General features: G+C 39.8%; 2 protein-coding genes across 3 annotated transcripts in view; one reads left to right on the top strand and one right to left on the bottom strand.

Moving 5' to 3' along the window:
- The window catches only part of ccdc146.L (coiled-coil domain containing 146 L homeolog), a 60,453-nt gene that overhangs the window by 34,444 nt on the left and 4,430 nt on the right, over window positions 1–21,579 (bottom strand). For both annotated transcript variants that reach the window (XM_018252683.2, XM_018252682.2), the window contains exons 3-4: window positions 10,898–10,980; window positions 7,477–7,680 (exon numbers count right to left, since the gene is read on the bottom strand). In XM_018252683.2, the coding sequence (XP_018108172.1) occupies window positions 7,477–7,680; window positions 10,898–10,980 (287 nt within the window). The remainder of the gene's footprint in view (window positions 1–7,476; window positions 7,681–10,897; window positions 10,981–21,579) is intronic.
- Window positions 15,422–21,285, top strand: fgl2.L (fibrinogen like 2 L homeolog). The gene is given in 2 exon segments (NM_001095019.2): window positions 15,422–16,022; window positions 20,459–21,285. Coding segments are annotated over 2 exon segments (1,290 nt in total). The 5' UTR covers window positions 15,422–15,439; the 3' UTR covers window positions 21,166–21,285.

The raw sequence follows: 21,579 nt of genomic DNA, 5'->3' as shown, positions 1-21,579 counted from the left end.
CAGAGCAGCATTACTTTGAGGGTTTACTGGTATATTTAGGTGGACCTTTCTGATAAGGCTCACTTAGTTTTAACCTTTCCTTCTCCTTTAAAAAATGCCTTGTATATACTTGTATACCTGTATATCTAATAGTTAACACTGCATCGCACAGGATATCCTATCATGCCTGTGGCATTACTTGGCAATCTCACACCTTTAAATCCTTAAATGGATCAGCCAATGTTTTCCTCACACATACAGTAACTCGAGTAGCAACTGGAGAACTGAGAATTCAGTATAGCTCTTTATTCTGGTAACTGGTACCGCTGTAGCCAACAAAATACTTGGTACTGTTTGTAATAAAGATCTTATATGTTTTTATGGTGATGTAAGTGACACAGAGGATGGACTGAAGGGTATGGGAACTGCTCTTATTTGCTGAGCCCCGCCATAGCATCAGAAATAAACAGCTTTTTTATTTACACGATGGCCCAATCTTCCAATTTCTTAGTACCAGTTGGTGGAAAATAGGAGACATTTTCATACTAATCGGGACAGAATGGAGCATTGTGCACCAACAGTTCAACTTGAATATTATGTGCAGATATGCAGCTGCTTCACTACAGCAGTTGACAAATGATAGTTGCTTTCCAGCATCATCAAATGAAGGTTTGTAATGGTTTGTACAGTAACTTTTTAAAAATGCTAAATTGGGCTTAATTCTTAGATTCCCCAACTGTGGTCTGCCAAATTTAGGTCACTGTTGATATGGCCTTTGTATCTGTCAATCTTCAAAGCACAATAGTCTTGAAGCTTAAGTTTTTCATTACACCAGGGTTTGGATATTTGTAAAATACATATAACAAGAATGCAATAAATGCTTACCCATTGCAAAATGAATATGTTAGATTATATATTTGCTTTTGTTTTGGATCAGAAACAATTCTTAATATATTATGACTTAATTAGTATTTGGGTCTTAATATGGAAATGCCAAGCATTCTTTATCACATTTGAAACAAACAAGAAGCAATTGTTGTGGCTTCCCTATTCCCCACTCTTATGGAAAATGTGAGCTTGTGTTCAGATATCTATAGAATGAATGAGCAGCAAAAAGGAACAATAAATCATTGAAGAGAGAAAGCCTAGAAGATTAGGCAATTATAAAAAAAGAATGTCAATGCTAAGGTTTTCAGGGTGTTAGTGTAAGAACATCCACCTACTGCATACAATACATAACTCAAAAGTATAATTCCAACCAGTAACCAAGAAGCTTAAAAGAGAATAAAACTCTCTCCCAAACGCCAGGTCCCTCCAGCAGTACCCCTCCCCGTACCACCTGTTACCATCACAAGCGTACCTATCTGTGTACTTGCTTCAGAAATGGAGAGTTGCGCAGCATGATTGGCAGGTGGGTAATCCTATGAATTCTGTATATCAAAGTATTTAAAATAGTGTAAGGGCCCGAAGGCGCAGCAGTAGAAGTTGTGGACCAAAGAGGAGTCAAACACCGGGTTCGAAGTACAAAAGGTTTATCCAAAAGAGTAGTCAAGGTACAGGCAGTAAGTCAGTTCAGGCGGCAAACAACGGAGTCAAGAAAGCAGGCAAGGATCGGTACACAGAATATCAGGAATCAGAAATCACACCCAGGAACACAAGTCAATGGAACCTATAATTGGGCAAAGAAGAAAAGGGCAATGGGGTTTAAATAGTCCAAGGCTTGGCGCCAAATGTTGACGCGCTGGCGTCAGACGCAGACGCCAGCGTCCCCACGCTGACGTCCTGACGCCGGCGCCCGATTCTGACGCCGGCGTCCGTTCCGTCGCCGGCGACCAATCCCAGACCGAGAAGACGCTGATGTCACAGGGCAGCGCCCAGCAGGAGCCATGCGGTGGGGCAGGAGGTCGCCATCTTGGACGCCATCTTGGGTAAGAATAGTAGTTTCCATTACAGTACCCCCTTCCCTAGGGGGGGCCTCAGGACCACCGGGACCAGGACGAGAAGGAAACTGTTTGTGGAACCTGCGGACAAGGATGGGGGCATGAACATCAGACTTCTTCACCCAGGAGCATTCCTCAGGACCAAAACCCTTCCATTCAATGAGATATTGGAGAGCACCCCTGGAAAGGCGAGAGTCTAAGATTCGGTTAACTTCGAACTCCAAGGAATCATTGATGACAACAGGAGCTGTGGAAGAAGAAGAAGAAGAAGAGGAGACTGCAGGTTTAAGAAGAGACACATGAAACACATTAGGGATCCTCATTTCGGGTGGGAGAAGAAGACGGACAGCCACTGGATTGATGACCTCAATGATGGGAAAGGGACCGATGAACTTGGGACCAAGTTTAGGAGAGGGAATCTTAAGACGAATATTTCGAGTGGATAACCAAACCTTATCACCAAGAGAGTAATTTGGCGAAGCAATCCTCTTTTTGTCGGCAAATTTCTTTTGGGAAGAAGAACTCTTTCCTAAATTAGCGGCCGTGGCATGCCAGATGGCCATCATATGGGCTGCTTGATCATTGGCGGCAGGCACGTTGGTAAGTAGGAGGTCCTGAGGAAAAGCCAAAGGGTTTAAACCATAAACACAGAAGAATGGAGATTTCTGGGAAGAAGAATGAAGGGAATTGTTGTGGGCAAATTCTGCCCATGGAAGGAGGTCCGACCAATCATCCTGACACAAGGACACATGACAGCGCAGAAATTGTTCTAACGCTTGATTGACACGTTCAGCGGCTCCGTTGGACTGAGGATGGTAGGCGGAAGAAAATTGAAGAGAAATATTCAAGGCTTTGCACAGAGACCTCCAAAACTTAGACACAAATTGAGATCCACGATCAGACACGATTTCAGCAGGAAAGCCATGAAGACGAAAAATATGTTTAATGAAGAGTTCAGAAAGTTCCGGGGCAGATGGTAGTTTGCGGAGAGGAGTGAAATGAGCCATCTTACTAAATCGGTCGATCACCACCCAGATGACAGTGTGGCCGGAAGAACTTGGAAGATCGACAATAAAGTCCATGGAAAGATGAGTCCAAGGTCTAGAAGGAATGGGTAAAGGTAACAAAAAACCCTTTGGGGGAGAATGTCCGGACTTGGAAACGGCACAGGTGGAACAAGAAGAAACAAAGTCTTTAACATCCTTTCTTAAAGATGGCCACCAAAGCAGACGAGACAAAAGTTCAGTGGTTTTTTTAATCCCAGGATGACCGGCCTGTTTAGAATTGTGGGACTGAGACAAAATGGCAGGACGAAATTCAGGAGGAACAAAAGCTAGACCCAGGGGAGACTCTTCAGGAGCAGAAGCTTGAGCTGAAAGTAGTTGCGGAGCACAGGCGGGAAACAAGGCTGCGATGATCTTGGAAGAAGGAACAACAGGTTCAGGGTCTTCGGAGCCAGAATCCTCAGGAATAAAGCTTCTGGATAGTGCATCGGCCTTCCTGTTTCTGGACCCAGGACGAAAAGTAATGACAAAATTAAAACGAGAAAAGAAAAGTGCCCACCTGGCTTGCCGGGGATTGAGGCGTTTGAGGGACTGAATAAATTCGAGGTTCTTGTGATCAGTGAAGATTGTTACCGGAACAGTGGAACCCTCTAATAAGTGTCTCCATTCTTCTAAGGCCAACTTAACCGCAAGCAGCTCCCGGTTGCCAACGTCGTAGTTTTGTTCTGGGGAAGAAAATTTTTTGGAAAGAAAAGCACATGGATGAAGTTTACCATCAGAAGAAGACCTTTGAGATAACACGGCTCCAGCACCGATGTCTGAGGCGTCGACTTCGATGAAGAATGGTTGAAGAGGCTCGGGGTGTCTAAGAATTGGAGCGGAGGAAAACGCTTCTTTGAGAGACTTGAAGGCTTCCAAAGCTTGAGGGGGCCAGTGTTGAGGTTTGTTTCCACCACGGATCAGGGCAAGAATTGGAGAAAGTCTGGAAGAAAAGTTTTTAATGAACTGTCTGTAGTAATTTGCGAAGCCAACAAACCTTTGAACAGCTTTGACGCTGGTAGGAAGAGGCCAGTCCAGGATTGCGGAGACTTTGGCCGGATCCATCTTGAAGCCAAGAGAAGAAATAATATAACCCAGAAAAGGAATAGAAGAGACTTCAAAGATGCACTTTTCCAACTTAGCATAAAGATGATTTTTCCTCAGTCTGGATAGAACTTCACGTACTTGGTTGCGATGCTCTTGGAGGTCCTTAGAAAAAATAAGAATATCATCCAAATAGACAACCACACACTGCCCCAATAAATCACGAAAAATGTCATTAACGAATTCCTGGAAGACCGCAGGGGCATTACAAAGACCAAAAGGCATGACCAGATACTCATAATGACCATCACGAGTATTGAAGGCGGTCTTCCACTCATCCCCCTCACGAATCCGAATGAGGTTGTAGGCCCCACGAAGATCCAACTTAGTAAACAGGCAGGCACCCCTGAGTTGATCGAACAGTTCAGAAATGAGAGGAAGAGGGTACCTGTTTTTAATGGTGATTTTATTAAGTCCTCTGTAGTCAATGCAGGGCCGCAAGCTACCATCCTTTTTTTCGACAAAGAAGAACCCCGCTCCTGCAGGGGAGATGGAAGGACGAATATATCCTCTCTGAAGATTCTCCTGAATATAGGACTTCATAGCAGAAGTCTCCGAGGGGGAAAGTGGATAGGTGCGGCCACGAGGAGGCATGGAACCGGATAAAAGTTCAATAGGGCAGTCGTATGGACGATGAGGTGGAAGATTCTCGGCAGAACTTTTATTGAAGACATCGGAAAATGCTTGATAGGCAGATGGGAGAGAAGGTTTTGAAGACACAGAAGAAATTTTAACGTCAGGAACAGCGGGTAAACAGTTCTGTAAACAAAATGGGCTCCACCTGGAAACTTGTGTAGAGGCCCAATCAATGACAGGATTATGGAGGCACAACCAGGGTAGACCTAAAACAACTGGAGTGGAGGGGCAATCGATAAGAAAAAAGGACAGTCTTTCCAAATGCATGGTGCCCACCTTGAAAGAGAGTTCTTGGGTAGTTTGCGAGATGACAGCGGAAGACAAGGGACGATCATCTATCGCCAGGACTCGGAGCGGACTTGCCAAAGACTGGAGAGGAATGGAATGTTTAACAGCGAATACTCGGTCCATGAAATTTCCAGCTGCGCCCGAATCAAGGAAGGCCTGAGAAGAGATCTTTTTGGAACCGAACTGGATCTGCACTGGGAGGAGGAAACGTTGAGCAGAAGAACGGGGAGAATGACAAATTCCACCCAAGTAAGTCTCCCCAAACTTACCTAGGTTTTGGCGTTTCCCGGCTTCACTGGGCATTCATGAGCAAAGTGAGCTTTGCCCCCGCAGTAGAGACATAACCCCGCCGCCCTTCTCCGATTCTTCTCCTGTTCGGAAAGACGAGCCCGTCCGATCTGCATCGGTTCCTCTGCTGGTAGAGAAGAGGAAGAAGCAGAAGCCGCAGGAGGTGGAGAGGGCGAGATGTGAGCAGGATCGTAGAGCAAGGGTCTCTGAAAACGGGGGGCCAGGATAGGCTGGAATCGTGAATTCCTCTTAGAGCGTTCGCGATCAAGTTCGATCTGGAATTCCCTCTGGCGGGTATCTACTTTCACGGCCAAGGCGACCAGGTCCTCCCATCTGGAGGGAATCTCACGGGACACCAGGTCGTTCTTAATCCGAATAGCTAACCCATTGTAGAAGGCTGCATGGTAACCGTCGTTGTTCCAAGACGTCTCCGCCACCAGGGTGCGAAATTCGATAGCATACTCGGAGACCGAGCGGACGCCTTGTTGAAGCTGGAAAAGCCTGGCGGAGGATGAAGTGGCACGGCCCGGAGCATCAAACACCGTACGGAGTTCTTGAACGAATGCTCTGGCGTTATCAATCAGAGGATCCTCCTTTTCCCAAAAGGGTGATGCCCACTCCAAAGCCTTTCCCTGCAGACGGGTGATGATATAACCCACTTTGGCACGTTCAGAAATGAACTGACCTGGCAGCAGGGCAAACTGAATCTCGCACTGGTTGATGAAGCCCCTGCACGCTTCTGGATCACCGCTAAAAAGAGGTGGAGCAGGGATACGAGGTTCAGAAACCTGGAGTGGGATAGGAATGGCCGGAGCAGGCACGATCGCAGGAGCCGCGGGTGATAGAGCTGTCAGCTTCTCCAGAATTGCCTCCAGAGCCTGGCCGAAATGGGATTGCTGGGCTTCATAGGTTTTCATCCGCGAAGCCAATCCACGAATGGCCCCTCCTACATCGAGAGGTGCTTGGGCCTCCTCCGAAGGGTCCATGGCCCAATTATACTGTAAGGGCCCGAAGGCGCAGCAGTAGAAGTTGTGGACCAAAGAGGAGTCAAACACCGGGTTCGAAGTACAAAAGGTTTATCCAAAAGAGTAGTCAAGGTACAGGCAGTAAGTCAGTTCAGGCGGCAAACAACGGAGTCAAGAAAGCAGGCAAGGATCGGTACACAGAATATCAGGAATCAGAAATCACACCCAGGAACACAAGTCAATGGAACCTATAATTGGGCAAAGAAGAAAAGGGCAATGGGGTTTAAATAGTCCAAGGCTTGGCGCCAAATGTTGACGCGCTGGCGTCAGACGCAGACGCCAGCGTCCCCACGCTGACGTCCTGACGCCGGTGCCCGATTCTGACGCCGGCGTCCGTTCCGTCGCCGGCGACCAATCCCAGACCGAGAAGACGCTGATGTCACAAGGCAGCGCCCAGCAGGAGCCATGCGGTGGGGCAGGAGGTCGCCATCTTGGACGCCATCTTGGGTAAGAATAGTAGTTTCCATTACAAATAGCCATTGTGATGTTTTGCTATATCCATGAACATGTGTGGTTAAGGGGCAGATTCGAATTCTTACATTTTTTTTATGGTCAAAACTGACAAATTCAATTAGGGAAGTATCCAAGTTCGATTCGAGTTTTTTAAAAAATTTGAATTGGATTTTCGAGATTTATCATACTTTAAGACAAGGGTTCTAACCTGCGGCCCGATGGATATGATTACGGCCCAGCTTGAAACGCTCAGTTCCCGAGGAAACGTCATAATAATAAAATAATAAGTCTATTTAATATCCAGGTGTCCCATATTCCAGTGTATGGCTTCATCTGGTTATCCAACTGGTATTGTAGTTCTTTTCTTTGTATTTTCTTTACTTTTACAAATCAAAAGTGTTTGTGTATTTCATGTGTGGCCCCAGACAATTTTTCTTTTTCCAATGTGGCCCAGGGAAGCCAAAAGGTTGGACACCCCTGCTTTAAGAATTCAAATCTGACTATTATACATGGTACAAATCCATAGTTTGTTAATGTACGGCTGCCAACAACTGAATATAACAAACATGGTTTAAAGATCATGCAACTTGCTTTATTTTTTACATTTAAATATGCAAATTAGGTTTCTGATTTGGTCCTACAAACATCTTTTGGAAAGTTTTCAGGAGATCTGTAATTAGCCTGCTGTTTTTAAAGATGGATGATGTTCTTCCTACTTACCATTCCAGCTTATACTGAAGACTGTATTCTCTTTCTTCTGCTTCATTGATGTCATTGTTATATTTTAGCAACTGCTCTCTCAATCTGGAAATCTCTGTGTTATACCCCTCATACAACTGATCAGACTTTTCCCAATCTTGTTGCTCCAACTGATTTGTAAAACGTTTGGCATCTTGTAACAGTCTAACTTCAGATTCTTGTATACTGTATGAATAAAATAAGAAATGTTGCAGTATAGCACATAACACAGCTCAAACCACTGGGACGTGTTTACCTTACATTTAATCTTATTGTGTACAACAGGAATCATCTCAAATATCGCACACATGCATGACAACTGCCTGAATAACACAAATACGTGCATTTTCAGTTGACAATTAAGCATGTCATACTTGTGGCTATTCAGCTAATTTTGTTGATGTTACTTTTCTCTTAATAAAAATTACTTTTTTTTTCTTTTTTTCTTTTCTTGTACCCAGTCAGACTAGTCACAGGGCATAATTAGCAAAAACATGTTTATAAGATTGATCCCATTTAACAAAAGCAGACACACCTTATGTTGATGTAAAAGATTACAAAAACCACATTCATACTTAAAAAGTGAAAACAACTACACATCTCAACTGTGGTTTCCGTGTTAGAGAAACAAAGCAATATACATGCATATACCAGTTGTCTACACATAACAAATAGATACCTGTTTTCTATTTGACTGGGCAATATGAAATAGACCACAGTTGTGGAGCCAAGCATGGTCTCCAGTAATTAATTAGAGACTTCAACATCGGAGACTCCTTTATTGAGCATTTCTGCCACAGCAAAAAGCTCCAGTGAGGACTGAAATGTTGATTTATTTAATAAAGATATTTCCAATGTCCCTGTTTGTGCAACAGGTTTTTTTTACAGGCAGGATTGCTTAAAAGGATTCCTTGGAGGCTTGGCCAAAAAATGCTTCCATCCTCCACCCTGTCAATGGCATTAATATGTGCAAATACACCCTGGCTATACCTGGGTTTTGTTCAAACAGTTCTGATATAAGGATAACCCAGGAGACCAATGCCCCTAGTTTACAGAGGGCTCATAACCATAAATGGGGGTGGAGCTAGGACAGGTCAGGGGCAGAGCTAGGGCAGCTCAGGAAAAAAGTAGAGGAAGGGGACTGGGCACTACGGAGGGCCAATGCCAATGTTAAAGGATAACTAAAGCTTAACTAAAGAAGTAGCCTAGAAATGTTGGACATTATGTTTTGTGCTTCTGTACCAGCCCAAGGCAACCACAAACCTTTAGCAGGGAAGACCTGTGTCTCCAAAGATGCCCCAGTAGCTCCCCATCTTTTTTTCTGCTGATTCATGCCCTGTGCTGCTGTCAGTTACTGAGCTTAGGGACCCACTCACAATATACAGTACAAATAGAATATAAATGTCACAATATAAGGCTGATTAGGAATTAATACAGATAATTACTACATGGCAGCACAGAAACCAGTGCAACTAGCATCAGAATTTAATAATCAGCCTTGTAGTATCGACTTATATTACAGAACAACCTAATTTTCTGCTTAATAATTTGCAACGACCCCTAAGCTTAGCTTCTTAACAGCTGCTTAGAGCCCACTGAGCATGTGAGTGTTGCAGACACTTTCAAAATGGTGACCCCCTGTGACAAGTTTGAATTTCTGCTAACTTTAGACTGGTATATAAAATATGCCATTTTTAACCATATTCATTTTTAGGGTTTAGTTCTACTTTAATGCCTTGCAAGAAAATATCAGGTTATATCAGAAAAACACTACAAACAGAGAAAAAGTGTTGCATATGGTTTTCCCATTGATTTATGTTATTGTCAGTGGGACATTAGCTGCCCACAGTATCGCTGATGAATTGAGAGATGACTAATCTCATTGTGTGCCTTCCCCCTAAATTTGTAAAATTTGTAAAATTGTATTCAAAATGTAAAAACATTTAGCATTAGCAAACAAAGTTGCACTGCAGGAGGTCTAGCAAGACATACATCTCCTATCTTGAATAGTTGTGTCAAATTGCTCTAAGCAGAAGTGTCCCAGATGTGTTAGCTAGAGATTTAATCCTTTGAAAATTCTATGTAGTACAAAAAAACCTGACTCTAATTTTATTTTCTCTGTATAGTCCATCTATTTCCTGTATTGCATGACTTAAGTATTTTAAGTAATAGCTAACACGTGGCAATGTAAAAATAAACTAATACATACATATAACACTTCCTTGTAAAGATAAAAACATTGCATTGCTATAGTGTAGAGATTACTAAAAATGATAGATACAATATTATGTGCTGACCCCACTTTTCTAGTCTGTAAATTCTGTGGTCAGCAAACCTAGGGGATTATTTATTAAGGATCAAGTTGTGTTTTCCATGAAAATTCAAGTTTTTAAGTTTATTTTTTCAAAATTCACATTTTCGGGTTAAAAAAAAAACCTCTAATTTTAAAAACAACTTAAATTTTTCTAGATGTATTATACCTTGACCTTGTAAATACAGTAGCTTGAATCTGAAAATGCACCATCTAAAACCTGTTGAGGTCATGTAGAATTTATTGGCTGAGGTCTCTTGAACCATGAAGATATTAATAGCCTTCATAATGTTAGAGTTTTTTTCAGAGGGGTTTGCCTATAAATTCTATCAATTCAAGCGTTCCGAGTTATTTTCCACCAAAAACTCAATCAATTTTTGATTTTCCATTTGAGTTTTTTTTATATTAGAAACGATTCGAGTTGTAAGTTCATTCAAGGTATATAAAACCCTAAAATTCCACCTTTGATAAATAACCCCCCCTAGAGTCAGGTGCATGATCACATTCACAGCAAAGCATAAAGCAATTCGCTTTGAATTTGAGACCCGCATTGTGCATAATTCTGCACTGTGGCAGGTAAGCAAGCGACTGTGTCCTCGTGTTTTGTAAAATCCCCAATTTGCCACTAAATCCAGGGCCAAAGTTGAGGCAAAGTAGGGGTAAACCCTTACCCCTTCTATGGACACCCATGCGTACCCTTCTCCTACATGAATGACACACACAGCCTTTTAGAAGGGCAGGTGCTGGGGTAGTGTTGAGTAACTTGCAAGAACCTATCAGAATGACCCTCAACCTATGGATCCCCGGCTGATGGTAAAAACAAAACCAGTGAATCCAGTGGATGTAGAAAAGTACTGTTCTGCCACAAACTGATTTCTGACATGTATGTTGTATTTATTTATATATATTGCTAGTTCCATATGCAGTACATTTAAACAATACATTAATAGAACAAATAGGGTGCAAACAATAATAACAGATAGATGCAAAAAATTAATGCAAGCAAATAGTAAGTGCTATATGTGAATGTAGTAGGTCCCTGCTCAGTAGAAGTTACACTTTTAGATATAAGAGTTTAACAAGATGCCTTACCGCTTCAATGTCTGGTACAATAATGTGTATTTATCCTTTAGATCAGCTGATTTGGTGCCTGAAATCTTTCCAGACGTAGATAACTAAAACAAAAAGAAATCAAACATGATTATTGTAATGTTTCATGCAAGTACTTTACATAAATTCTTACACAATGCAATCTGCTTTCAAAATGATTATCTGTCAGCCATGAAAATATGTTACAAACCATGTTTTAAAATTAAGAGTATACAAATAAATACATGTTAAATCCTGCTCATTATTTTCTCTGTCCATACTGTTTCTGCACTGTCACCTTCAAACCCAGAATTTACCCAAACTTATTTTTATGATCTAGTTTTTGCGACTATAAGGAGATTTCTGATAAACATTAGCACTGACTAATGAAACACTTGATTCTAAGGGGTATATATATATATCGAAGAGTGAAGTTAGATATCACCACAGTCCACTAGTGTGAAATTCTGCCACTCTCCATTCTTTTCTATGGGATTTTTAAAAAAGTATTTATCAAATGGTGAAAGTGGAAATTCACCCTTTCATAAATATGCCTTTAAAAATCCCATAGCAATGAATGGACAATGGCACAATTTCACACTAGTGGACTGTGCTGATATGTAACTTCACTCTTTGATAAATAAACCCCTATGACTGATGTCCTTGTTTTTCAGATCTTCTCCTTGCTGGTCATTGCAGTATGCCCAATTTATATAGTTTGGATTTAATTTCAGATCTAAAGTTACTGTTTTTGGAATGAAGGAAGAAATCCAGGACTAATTCAATACTCATCATGATCTCATGAGACCCAGCTGTTGTCTTGACTTTAGTTTTATTGTTTGTGTTTGCTTACAGATGTTTTAATTTTTGGTTCAATTTCCTATTCATCCACAGTTATGTTCCTCAATACTGCCTCTGTATATATAAATGGGAATACAACACTTTTGCCCACCTTTTACAACATTAACACAGTCTTGGGTGTGTTACAGTGATTTTATTACCAGAACAGAGTGTTCTAAAATCTCCATTTCATCAGGTGCTTCCGAACTTTGTCATCACAATCAAAAGCTGTTGGTGCTGATTTAAGCAGCTCTGATTATATGTTGTAAACTCCATGGGCTTTTCTTTTTGGCAGCTGTTTCACTGCCCATGCTACCTTATCTTAAAGTCAGGCTTTGCTTCATATTGCTGTTGATCTTGCTGTTGATCTTGCTGTCTTTGCCATCTTTTTCTTTCTGAACACCGAATGTTGCATGATATTTTTTAATTAGCTCAAAAAGATCAATGGTGTACTAATTTAATTTCTTTCTTTCACTTCTTTGCAACATCAAATTCAGTAATTTTGCTTGTCCTTGCTAACTTTGGAATTCCACATTCAGCTGTCTTGCTTTGTTAATGTTACCAGCAGCATTAGAATTAATTCTCTGAATGTTTCTTGTGCAACCGTTTTCTTGGTTTCTTTTTAATTTTACTGTTTATTGATTTTTCAAATTATAATCATCCCGCCTTAAAAGCAAACGTTGGGATTTCCAACAAGAAACGACACAGTAAGGGAAAGGTTGGGGGATGGTATCTTTTACATACAGTGGTTACTTAGAAAGTTTGTATTACATTTTCCTGCTATCTTGGTAAAGTCAACCATTTTCTTGGTTTCATTGCAGGTTTTTCATTGTTTGTCTGTTTTTTACATGGCATTGAGTAAGTTAAAACCATTATTTTGACACTAATCACTGCATTCCTTTTGGTGTTGCAGATTTAGCATTTGATCCACACTTTGGCAACTCCATGGTCTAAACAGAGATAATAGTGTTTATTGGCAATTAAATCTCTCATGCTGCATAGTTCTTTGGTGTTTACTATAGTGCTTCAAGAAGATCAGATAGACCAGTTTGATTTCGTTCTTGGATGCACTCCTGAAATACTCTTAACAGAATTGTTCAGTATAAAATAAAAACTGGGCCTAGGGGTCCCTAATTTTGTATATTACTATTATGCTACACAGTTTACCGCAATACCTACATTGCATTTAGGCACAAATGGTCCCCATTGAGTAGAGCTAGAAAACCATTTCTGTAATGGTTTCAGGTCTCATGGGCACCTGGGCACCAGCAGCTCCAATATTCCAAAATCCCTCATTTTAACTGGGTCAGAATCCAAAAACCTTTCAGTGTTGGCGAGACAATAATTTGGACAAAACAACACACCTGTTTACAGTGAGAGGTGCAATCACTTTGGCATATCAGAGACCATTTAAAACTTCTCCAAACAGAATTTTTTTGGCCAAATCAAATTTTACATTAGGAGTGATTATTAACAGGTAAGAAGGATTTTAATAACAGAAATACATAATGCATTTCATACTTTTATGAAATATCGTACAACTGGGTGACCTCTGATGTGATAAAGTTCACTTTGTTCTTCCCTTGCAAGTCAGACAAGTCCTAATTATCTTTGCAATGGCCTCAGAGTTCAAAAATGCATGTTTATTGTATAGTGCATAACACAGATCCTACGTGGAAAGGTCAGAAGAGAAATGTTAAATGTGAAATGAGGTTTTAGAGAAAACAAAAGACTATTTCACTGCTGACATCACATTAACAGTTACTACAGAAACCCAAACTGAGTTCCCATGTGCCAGGTTTATCACTTTTTAAGTTTATTTTATAAACAATAATAATCATGTCTCAGATATTTTATGCATTTTGCAAGTGTTGCTCATTAGTATGAGGTCTGCATGCTTATATATAAATCAGAGACAAAAGTTAGACAGTTTTCAAACCAGGCACATTACAAGTGATAATTGATTTTATGTGCAGGTTCTGCCATTTATATTACCAAAATGTAATGCCAACACAGAGACTCAGGAGACCGAGATAGAGCCTTGATATGAGTCGCATTAACATTTTAAGTACTATTTTCTAATGTGTGAAACTAGAGTGTGCCGTGCCCCCCTGCTAAAACATTTTTTTAGAGGGGCACCGTACACTCCCACCCACTTCCCAGCCTGCCTCCTCCCACCAAACTTCTCACACTCCTGCGTCCCTCTTCTAGCCGCAGGTAAGACAGCAGCTGGGGAGGAGGGCTTTTTTTTATTAGCTATAGAGGAAGCAGACCCCACAGTCTGGGACCCCCCTGCGATTGTGGGGTCTGATTCCTCTATAGTAACACCACTGGTAGGAAAATAGGGAGAGACAAGGCAGACTGCTGGTAAGGTAAAAACTGCTTAAAGAAAGGCCATGTGGGATTGTTACTTGGCAAATATTTTACCCAATTGGCTAGTAAAAACGACGATTCCTACCTACCACAGGTCTCATATCATCCCAGTGTGACAATTTAGGAATTTAACAATAACCACCTAACATCCAACAATTCGTGCAGGTGTGACACATTTACTCATCTCATCTACTATTTTAAAACGACAATGTGCACCTCCTGAGGAGGTATTTCTTGAGAGCTGCACTGGGATAATTTCCTGATGCTCCAGAGATCCTCTGTGCTGTCCCGCATAGTGCACATATGCCTAGAGTAAAAATATCTTCATCTACTGCACATGCGCTGTGTCCATGTCACCAGAGAGGATCACTGGAACAAATGCATAGATGGTGGCTGGTGCACTTTTCAGTGGATGAGTGCCAACGCGGTTTCTAATACATTTGCATTTTTACGTTTTTTTGTCCTTCAGCTTCATGCTATGCTGTGTAAAATCATGCATTATTCTGGATTACCAGTGTAAAAGGCTGTAAAAATTACATTTATTTAATCATTTAAATATTACATCTTTCTGACAGCTTCAAGGGGGTTATTTATCAAAATCCGAATTTTTCTCATGTTTTGCTGCAACTTTTTCAGATTGTTGCACAAAAAAATCTAAATATTTTGGATTTGATGCCCAAAAGGTCCGAATTTTTGGTGAAATCAGTGGAAAAGTCTGAAATGTTCGAAAACCAAACGCAGACCGTAATATCTTCAAATTGCAAATAGGACCTCTACCATTAACTACCTCTGCCATTAACTTCTACAGGACCTAGACAGGTTGAAGATGGTGTATTTTCATATTTGGACGTTTTGAAGCCTCGGGGTATAATAAATCTCGAAAAATTCAAGTTTTTTTCCCACTAAACATTCGGATTTTATAATAAAAAAAACTTGAATTTTTCTAGTTTTTTGCATTTAGACTTTAATAAATAACCCCCTAAGTGTTATAGTAGACAAACATTTGTTTTGAACCTGTTTCTTAGTAGCTAGCATTCTGTTGTCTCTGAAATGCTGGCACACTGCAGTACCATCTTTCTGTTTATTTTTAATCATATAGCAATTCTGATTTGAAGTAAACAATAATAGTAGTAAATGTATTTATTAGCAGGTGCTGAATCTGCACATATTAAAACAGAATTTCTCTTTCCAATGAAGTTCTTTGTAACATCCTCCTGTTATAGAGATCCCACCCATTTCTGAGAAAAGCTCAGTTTCCTCTTACAGTACAGGCTGCTGCTTCTATATAAACTGAAGCTGATTTCTGCATTTCTCAGATCAGACTCTGCAGAGATGAAGGCTCTCGTTTGCTTAACTACTTTATTTTCTCTGGCAGCAATGTATGCTGGAACAGAAGAAGAAATCTCTTTGGGGGAAAAGGTGGGTAATTCTTGTCCAATAAGAATGAAAAATGGGGGCAAATGTGATGACGATGGCAACTGTCCCTACCAGATAAACCTACCATCCATGACCATTCAGCTACCAAAACAGTTCCAACTTCTTGAAAAGACAATCAAGGAGGTGCAGAGCCTTAAGGAAATGGTAAATGCCCTAAAGAAATCCTGTCAGGACTGCAAGTTGCAGGCAGATGACACCCCAGAAAAAGACAATGGGCAATACAATCCAGATTCTACTGATGGTGGCCAGGACAACAATATACACGAGTTGCAATCAAAGGTGAAGAAGATGTCAATCAGTCTGAAGAATGCCAGAAATCAGATCAACTCTCTTCAGGAACAGCTGGGCAAGATTAGCCCTATTAATATGAACACTATAGAGCAATATGTAGACACCAAAATGGTAAACCTTTCATTTGCGCTCAACAATTTAGACAACAAATGCTCAAGCAACTGTCAAGCACTGGAAGCCAACCCAAGTGAGTATTGGTCATGCTCCCAACAAAAAATTTTAATTATTGCAACAATGTTTAACAGTAACTGCCTTGTTTCAAGACAGGGAACAAACACACCATAATTATTTTATTTGGCTTACTTAAGAGTAATTAAATTAAATATCAAATAACCATTCAGCCAAATAGTAATACAGGTGTGGATCCATCATTTGGAAACCTGTTATGCAGAATACTAGGAAGCCCATCTCCCATACAGTCCATTTAAGCAAATAATTATAATTGTAGTGATTATTCCCCTTTTTCATGTAATAATAAAACAGTGGCTTGTACTTGACCCTAACTAATTTGCATGAATTCGTTTGGTGGTAATATTACAATATTATAGGGACCATTTAATGTTTAAATGATTTTTAGCATTATGGTGATCCAAATTACATAAAGATCCCTTATTCAGGAAACCCCAGTTTCGAAGCATTCTTGATAATATATCCCATAAGACTATATTAGTTGCTTGTTAATAAGTTTCCCTTTTAGTGTAATTTGAGTGCTACACTGAAAACTTTTGCATTGAAGATAGAAAAACAGAAGTTTGAGCTTGACATTTACTATAGAAGAAAGGCAAAACCAAGTACAGCATTTATGATTTATAATGATGTTACTTTTCCTACAGCAAGTATACTCAGCTCTTAGATGCCAAGCTGTTGTGAACTAGAAGTTTCACCAGCTGAGGATTCTGGGAAGAATAGTTTTCAGCAGCTGGAGTGCAGAGAAGTGGAGATCCTATTCCTGTAGTGTCTGGGTATTTGCATCAGTAATTGTCCAGAATCACACTCCTCCGTGAATTGAGCTGTTAAATGTTTCTGTATGTTTCCAACTGCCACATCTGCTTGTAGACTCAACTAAACATTAGAGCATACACATGTTGCAGTTGGTTTTAGTCTAATATGGGTTAGTGATGTTGAAAAATACACTGTTTCAACCCATATTAACTATATAACCAATCAGTGTGCATTTCTAATGATCTGGCTGGAGTAATACTGGCTGCAAACATCTTTATTTCAACCACACTTATAAAAAACAGGAAATGAGGATGTGCTGTGACCTATTTAATAATATGCCAGCAATATTAAATGAAAGGATTAAATAAAAAAAACAAAAACCTACGCATTTCAGCACAGACACAGGTGCCTTAGCTTATGGGTGCTCTCTGCATTTTATTGCATGTGATGGTTTCCAAAAAAAATAACTTGGCAAAGAACTCAAGTGACTGAGAGCAATATTTTCATATTCCAAGTTCTGCACTGGGACTAATTAAAGGTATAGGGATAGTCCAAAGACCATGATGTTTTAATTCAGTTGTTACAGTGCAAGTACAATATGCTGCAAACATCTAGCACTTTTATTTAAACACAAAGTGTGCCATGGCTCTTATATAAACTAAAAGTGAATTATTACATAATCTACTATGACACTATAATAGTTAATAGCAGTGTTTTATAAACTGTGAATTACAGAACTATTTAGTAGAGTATTTTGCTTTCCAAATTGGAATGTGTAGAACAGTCGTTTTGTTTTGCTGCCCAAACAAGCAGTGCTGTCGGTCATGCACTGGGAAGAGCCCAGGCATCAGAAGTATAAAGAGTTATTCAAGGACAATATCTGGCGTTACGTGAACAAGGCACATGGAAACTCAAATGGAAATGTTATCTCTATTCTTTCAGTATATGCACACAGAAAATATTATCCCCAACCAAAGGAGCCAGTTGGGGACAGTTTTTTTTTTAAATTGCCCCCTCCAGCTCTAGGACACCTGCAGCAGGAGGGAGCCCCTGACAAAAGTGGCCATCTTCGGGCACAAGCATGCGCATAGTAGGGCAGATTCCCTAAAGGGCGAAGTGACTAACGCTGGCGATAATTCACCAGTGTGACGTCATTTCAGTACTTTGCCAATTCCCTAATGGGCGCAGGCGTAACTCCGCTAGCGAAAGAGACACATGCTAGCGATCATTCACACTCTATCGCCAGGTGAATTTTCACTCTGGTGAAGGGATGTAACACTGCAATTCAGTAAGATGCGGATTTTACTGAATGTTACCTCTTGCGCCAGACTTGCCTTCGCCACCTCAGACCAGGCGAAGTGCAATGGAGTGGATAGGACTTCCTCAATTTTTTGTATAAAAATTTTCTAAGACTCAAAAAACACAGGCGTCTTTTACTTTTTTCAGGGTGATCGCCTGCAAAAGACTGATGCAACTTGCTCATTATGCGCATGTGCGTGAAGTCAGAAGCGTATTATGCGCCCTATGTACGACATGGCAGCTCGCACCGAGAACTCCCTCCAGATTCAAGTGTTCTAGCACTGGCGGGGGCTAATTTAAAAAAAAATAAACATTATCCTTAACTGGAATGCGGGCTCAATTAGCCTTTGGTTGGGGATAATATTTTTGTCTAACAGGTGCCCTTTAAGTATCTACTCATCTTGAACCTCACAGTGATACATTTTTTTTACTTTTTTACTTAAATTTTCCATTTGTTGTATCTGCTAAGAGCACATTTCAAATTTTTTTTTACCGCAGCAAGCTAAGGCAATTACTAAGTATAGCGCCTTATATTCCAGTTGATAAATGAGGAACAAAAGCTTTACTTTCAAGCTGCTGATGTATTTCTTGACATCAAATGATGCAATAAAGCATCAAACAACACAAGCACTTAAATGTACATTGCATCACTGTATGTCAAAGTGTTTTTCATCCCTGTCATTTTGGGATTCTAGATACTTATATTAGGGTGTATTCCCATTTGCTTATTAATCCGGTGTGCATGACTCTGTTTCTTTTGCTTGCTGGCTTGTTTCAAGTGTATTACTATTAACATGTTTATAAAGCCATTTTTCCAAAAATATATTAGAAGAATTTTTATAAATAAAGTTTAACTGCTTTTTCTGAGGATGAAAAACTAGAACATGTGGTCATGTTGTACGTATCTGTGAATTTTATAGATTTCAAATTCTGTTGTTGTTATGCTGCAACTCCATCCAATATTCCAATTGCCTGATTGACTTGTGTTAAAAAAAAAAAACTATGGTCAGGTGGCACTTTGCCAGCCACCAATGGTAAGTTTAACTGGGAATTCTGCTCTTTTTGCGCCCCATACACAATTAACTTTCCTGCAGTCAAGCTAATTCAGACTAATTTAATCAAAGGGTGTGCTCTTCATGTATCCCTAAAGCATAACTATAGAGGAAGCAGAACCTGTGGCTGCAGGGGGGACCCAGGAGTGTAGGGGCCAAGTAAAGCTCTAATTAATGAGCAATTTAATATATATTGGTAAAATAAACCAATGTATCAATATTTTGGGCCCTAAATTGAATTTGCTATGGGGCCCAATAACATATAGTTACGCCACTGTCCTAAGAATAAAACATATTATTTATAGTGCTGTAGGTTATCTTTTATTTCCTTGACATTACATGGCTTTTCTGAATCATTTAGTAAACTCTGTCACAGTTAATATATTCCTGTGGACAAAATAAAATTGGTTTCCTGTGCTTGCAGAAGAATTTCCCTTATGATACTTGAGTGAAATATTACTGTTTATGATTTCTGCAGGACACAAAGTTCTCCATTTGTGTCATTTCCCTTTCAAGCTGGTAGCCAGTAGTTTGGGCGTAGTGAAAGGTTTATAATATGTTATCACCAAAAGCAGCTGCAAAGATATGTGTCCAGCTCAATACATGAATAAATGACACAGGAAACCACTGTGCTAACTACATTGTCCACTGTTTCCTTGTAAGACAGCACGGCTTCTAAATTTTTCCTTTCACTCTACCATATTTAAAATAAAGTATACAACTGCAAGATGGGCACAAATGCCAAACTCATCAGAACCAGAAAGTGATGTTATATCTGAAGCTGATTTAACAGGGTTGTTTATTAACCTTTTCCTGTGCAGAATGTACTTGTTTTGTATATACTGTATTTTGTGCCAGTCCCTAAGTTGAGGTAAACAACTGCTGCCCAGAGCATGCACTTGGGCTACTGTTTACAATTTGATACCAAGTCTATACATATAGGACTTACCATCAAATACATTTTAGGTTGCCTTGCCTTTAAGGATCAAAACCACCCTACAAAGAGTAGTGGTAAATGGAATATTTTCTAATCGGACCCTTGGTTGTTTATATTTTAACTTGTTTATTAATAAGGTAGGAGGTAGGCATTGAAAGTACTTTCTCTGTTTGCTTATGATACTAAAATGTGCAAAACTATAGGTTCCATGCAGGATGTTGCCACTTTGAAGGGGTTGAACTTGATGGACTTTGATCTTTTTTCAACTCAACTTAACTATGTAACTGAATATCTTACACTACAATACAAAATGGGAATTCCAATACAAATTTAAGTGGGGAAAACACATCTCTGAGCAAACAAATATGTTGATAACACTCTCTTTATTTTTAGGTATCCAACTGCTATACAAAGATTGCTCTGATTACTATAAGATGGATAAAAAGGTGAATGGAATTTACCGTGTGACACCGGATCCAAAGAACAAAACATTTGAAGTATACTGTGACATGGAATCAATGGGAGGAGGATGGACAGTGGTACAAATACGCAGAGATGGCAGCACAAGTTTCAATCGGACTTGGAATGACTATAAAAATGGCTTTGGGAACCTTACTGGAGAGTTTTGGTTAGGAAACGATAAGCTACATCTTTTGACCAAAAGCAGTGATGTAATATTAAGAATTGAGCTTGAGGATTTTAAGGGTGTTAGAGAATATGCTAAGTATGACCAGTTTTATGTAGCTAATGAATATCTTAAATATCGGTTAACTGTTGGTGACTATAGTGGTACAGCAGGTGATGCCCTACACTTTAGTAAACAATACAACCATGATCAGAAATTCTTCACTACACCTGACAAAGACAATGACAGATATCCCTCTGGAAACTGTGGATTTTATTATAGTTCAGGCTGGTGGTTTGATGCATGCATGTCTGCTAATCTCAATGGCAAATACTATAAGAAAGACTACAAAGGGGTACGTGATGGCATTTTTTGGGGTACCTGGCCTGGTGTCTCAGATGAGCAGCTTAATAGTTACAGGCAAACGTTTAAATTTGTTAAAATGATGATCAGACCAAAAAGCTTTACACCCTAATTAAAAGTTACATGAAAAGCTTTATGTTTCCATAAATATCCCTGTAACATTTTCATTCCAATGCTTTGCAAAGCAGAAGTGTATCACAAAAATACATAAATAAAATCCTTTAGATTTGCACCACTGGGCTAAACATAAATATATGCCATTGAGTGGATTTACATTTTGCTTTATTTTAAAATGTACTTTAAAAAAAAAAAAGAAGAAATATAACAAAAAAATTCACAAACCTTTCTTGAGTAAAATTGCTTGCGTGTTAAACTGCTTGTTACCAGTTTAACATGCATTGTCTAGGTGCACTGAGACCCTGTCTTGTGAAGCCAAAAATCTTTTAGGGTTATAATACTTTAAGGAGACGTTCATTAAGCAAAACGTTATAATTACAAATACTTATAACTTTTTAGCATGATTTAT

This window comes from Xenopus laevis, chromosome 3L (genome assembly GCF_017654675.1).
Source record: "Xenopus laevis strain J_2021 chromosome 3L, Xenopus_laevis_v10.1, whole genome shotgun sequence".
Classification (NCBI taxonomy): Eukaryota; Metazoa; Chordata; class Amphibia; order Anura; family Pipidae; genus Xenopus; species Xenopus laevis.
The sequence above is the reverse complement of the archived record's forward strand: the minus strand, read 5'-3'. Positions and strand labels throughout refer to the sequence as shown.